The 2665-nt window shown below is 41.4% G+C and overlaps 1 protein-coding gene across 2 annotated transcripts in view; it reads right to left on the minus strand.

The window, feature by feature from the left end:
* Positions 1-2665, minus strand: part of LOC107103864 (E3 ubiquitin-protein ligase TRIM39-like) — a 27122-nt gene that overhangs the window by 7935 nt on the left and 16522 nt on the right. For both annotated transcript variants that reach the window (XM_015403706.1, XM_015403707.1), the window contains exons 5-6: positions 582-671; positions 367-510 (exon numbers count right to left, since the gene is read on the minus strand). In XM_015403706.1, coding sequence (XP_015259192.1) covers positions 367-510; positions 582-671 — 234 coding nt within the window. The remainder of the gene's footprint in view (positions 1-366; positions 511-581; positions 672-2665) is intronic.

The following is a 2665-nucleotide window of genomic DNA, read 5'->3' on the forward strand; positions in this document are numbered from 1 at the left end:
ATATGGCAGAGGCTGGCATATGTCAACATACTTGCTGTATGTCAACGTGTGCCAGTGTGCTTCAACGTGTTCATAACTAATACGAAATGTACCCATTACTTATCCAAGGTGTTCCAGCGTTTAGCCAGAGTTTTTGTATGTCAGGCTTTCGCTGGTCTAAATCGTCAAGCTGTGACAGGGCCTTATCCTTCCTGGAGCATCACTCTGAAACCTGAGATGAAGCTGCCTTTTATGGGGTTGGGGGGTTGTAGGTTAAAAGAGCATTTCACATGAATCAGGAACGCAAGCTTCCCTTCAGATCATATTTGATCAAATCATGATGAACAGATGTGGTTTTTGGTTAGAAGAAAATCTAAGTCTTCTCACCTTGAAAAAATGCACATAGTCTTCAGACGCAGCCAGCTGGCTCAGTGTGGAGCTCCTCTTCCTCAGTGCAGCTATCTCCTCCTCCAGCTCTGTCAGCAAACTCTGAGCTCTGCTCTCTGCTATCTGAACAGCCGTCTCTATCGTCTGGTGGGGAAAACCAAAAGGCTAAAAAACAGGCAGTGCTTTTATTTTAATAAATCTGTCCGGTCATTTACCTCCAAGATTTTAGACTGGCAGTGCTCCACTGTGGAGATCAGCTTGGTCAAAGCACAAACGACTCCATCTGTCTCCAGCTCTGCAGCAGCCTGAGACAATCAGAACCAGCAAGGCAGTGGCAGAAGAGGAAAATTCATGGTTACATTAAAAAACGGTTATTTGTATTTGGTTGTTCTGTTTCAAGGTGGATACTCTGAAACAGCATTTAGCATAGTGTGTAACTACAATCCTGTTAGTCTCAACATAATTATACATATATGTATATACATATATAATGCAGCTATATATATGTATAGACCTTCTCTTTAAAAGGGTTTTCTTTATTTTATGACTATGCAAATTTAAGATTCACACTGAAGGCATCAAAACTATGAATTAACACATGTGGAATTATATACTTAACAAAAAAGTCTGAAACAAGTGAAAACATGTCTTAAATTCTAGGTTCTTCAAAGTAGCCATCTTTTGCTTTGATTACTGCTTCGCTCATTCTTGGTATTCTCTTGATGAGCTTCCAGAGGCCGTCACCTGAAATGGTTTTCATGTCACAGGTGTCCACCGTCAGGTTTAATAAGTGGGATTTATTGCCCTATAAATGGGATTGGGACCATCAGTTGTGTTGTGCAGAAGTCAGGTGGATCCACAGCTGATAGTCCTACTGAATAGACTGTTAGAATATGAATTATGGCAAGAAAAAAGCAGCTAAGTAAAGAAAAAACATAATTACTTTAAGAAATAAAGGTCAGTCATTCTGAAAAATTGGCAAAACTTTGAAAGCGTCCAAAATTGCAGTCACAAAAATCATCAAGCGCTACAGAGAAACTGGCTGACATGAGGATCTCCCAGGAAAAGAAGACCAAGAGTCCCCTCTGCTACGGAGGAGAAGTTCATCTGAGTCACCAGCCTCAGAAATCGCAGGTTAGCAGCATCTCAGATTAGACAGCAGGTCAATGCCACACAGAGTTCTAGCAGCACACACATGTCTAGGACAACTGCTAAGACGAGACTGTGTGAATCAAGCCTTTATGCTAGGAAACCACTGCTAAGGACAGGCAACAAGCAGAAGAGAAGAACACAAGGAATGGACATTAGACCACAAATTTGAGATCTATGGTTCCAACTATCGTGTCTTTGTGCGACGCAGAAAAGGTGAACGGATGGACTCTACATGCCTGGTTCCCACCGTGAAGCATGGAGGAGGAGGTCTGATGGTTGGGGTGGAGGGGGGTTGGGGCGGCTTTGCTGGTGATACTGTTGGGGATTTATGATACTGTTGGGGATTTATTCAAAATTGAAGGCATACTGAACCAGCATGGCTACCACAGCATCCTGCAGCAGCATTCTATTCCATCCGGTTTGTGTTTAGTTAGACCATCATTTATATTTCAACAGGACAATGACCCCAAACACACCTGCAGGCTGTGGAAGAGCTATTTGACCAAGAAGGAGAGTGATAGGGTGATGAGCCAGATGACCTGCCCTCCACAATCACGGGACCTGAACCCAATCCAGATGGTTTGGGGTGAGCTGGACCGCAGAGTGAAGGCAAAAGGACCAACAAGTGCTGAGCATCTATGGGAACTCCTTCAAGACTGTTGGAAGACCATTTCAGGTGACGGCCTCTGGAAGCTCATCAAGAGAATACCAAGAGTGAGCAAAGCAGTAATCAAAGCAAAAGGCGGCTACTTTGAACAACCTAGAATATAAGACATATTTTCAGTTGTTTTACACTTTTTGGCTAAGTATATAATTTCACATGTGTTGATTCATAGTTTTGATGCCTCAGTGGGAATCCACAATTTTTATAGTCATGAAAATAAAGAAACATCTGTGAATAAGAAGGTGTGTCCAAACCTTTGGTCTGTACTGTATATGTGTAAGTGTGTATATATATATACAGTGCTGCTTGAAAGTTTGTGAACCATCCAAACATGGCCATTGTTTTCTAAAGAAAAATTATAATAATCATGTAAAATTAACATCCAAAGCTCAAATTGTAATGCGGACCTTCCAGATAAGGAACACAAAGACAAAAAAGATGCATCTTTTTATTATTTATTCAACAAAAGTATTTTATCTGTCA

The sequence above is a fragment of the Cyprinodon variegatus genome, unplaced genomic scaffold, assembly GCF_000732505.1.
Source record: "Cyprinodon variegatus isolate N-32 unplaced genomic scaffold, C_variegatus-1.0 Scaffold1547, whole genome shotgun sequence".
Taxonomy (NCBI): Eukaryota; Metazoa; Chordata; class Actinopteri; order Cyprinodontiformes; family Cyprinodontidae; genus Cyprinodon; species Cyprinodon variegatus.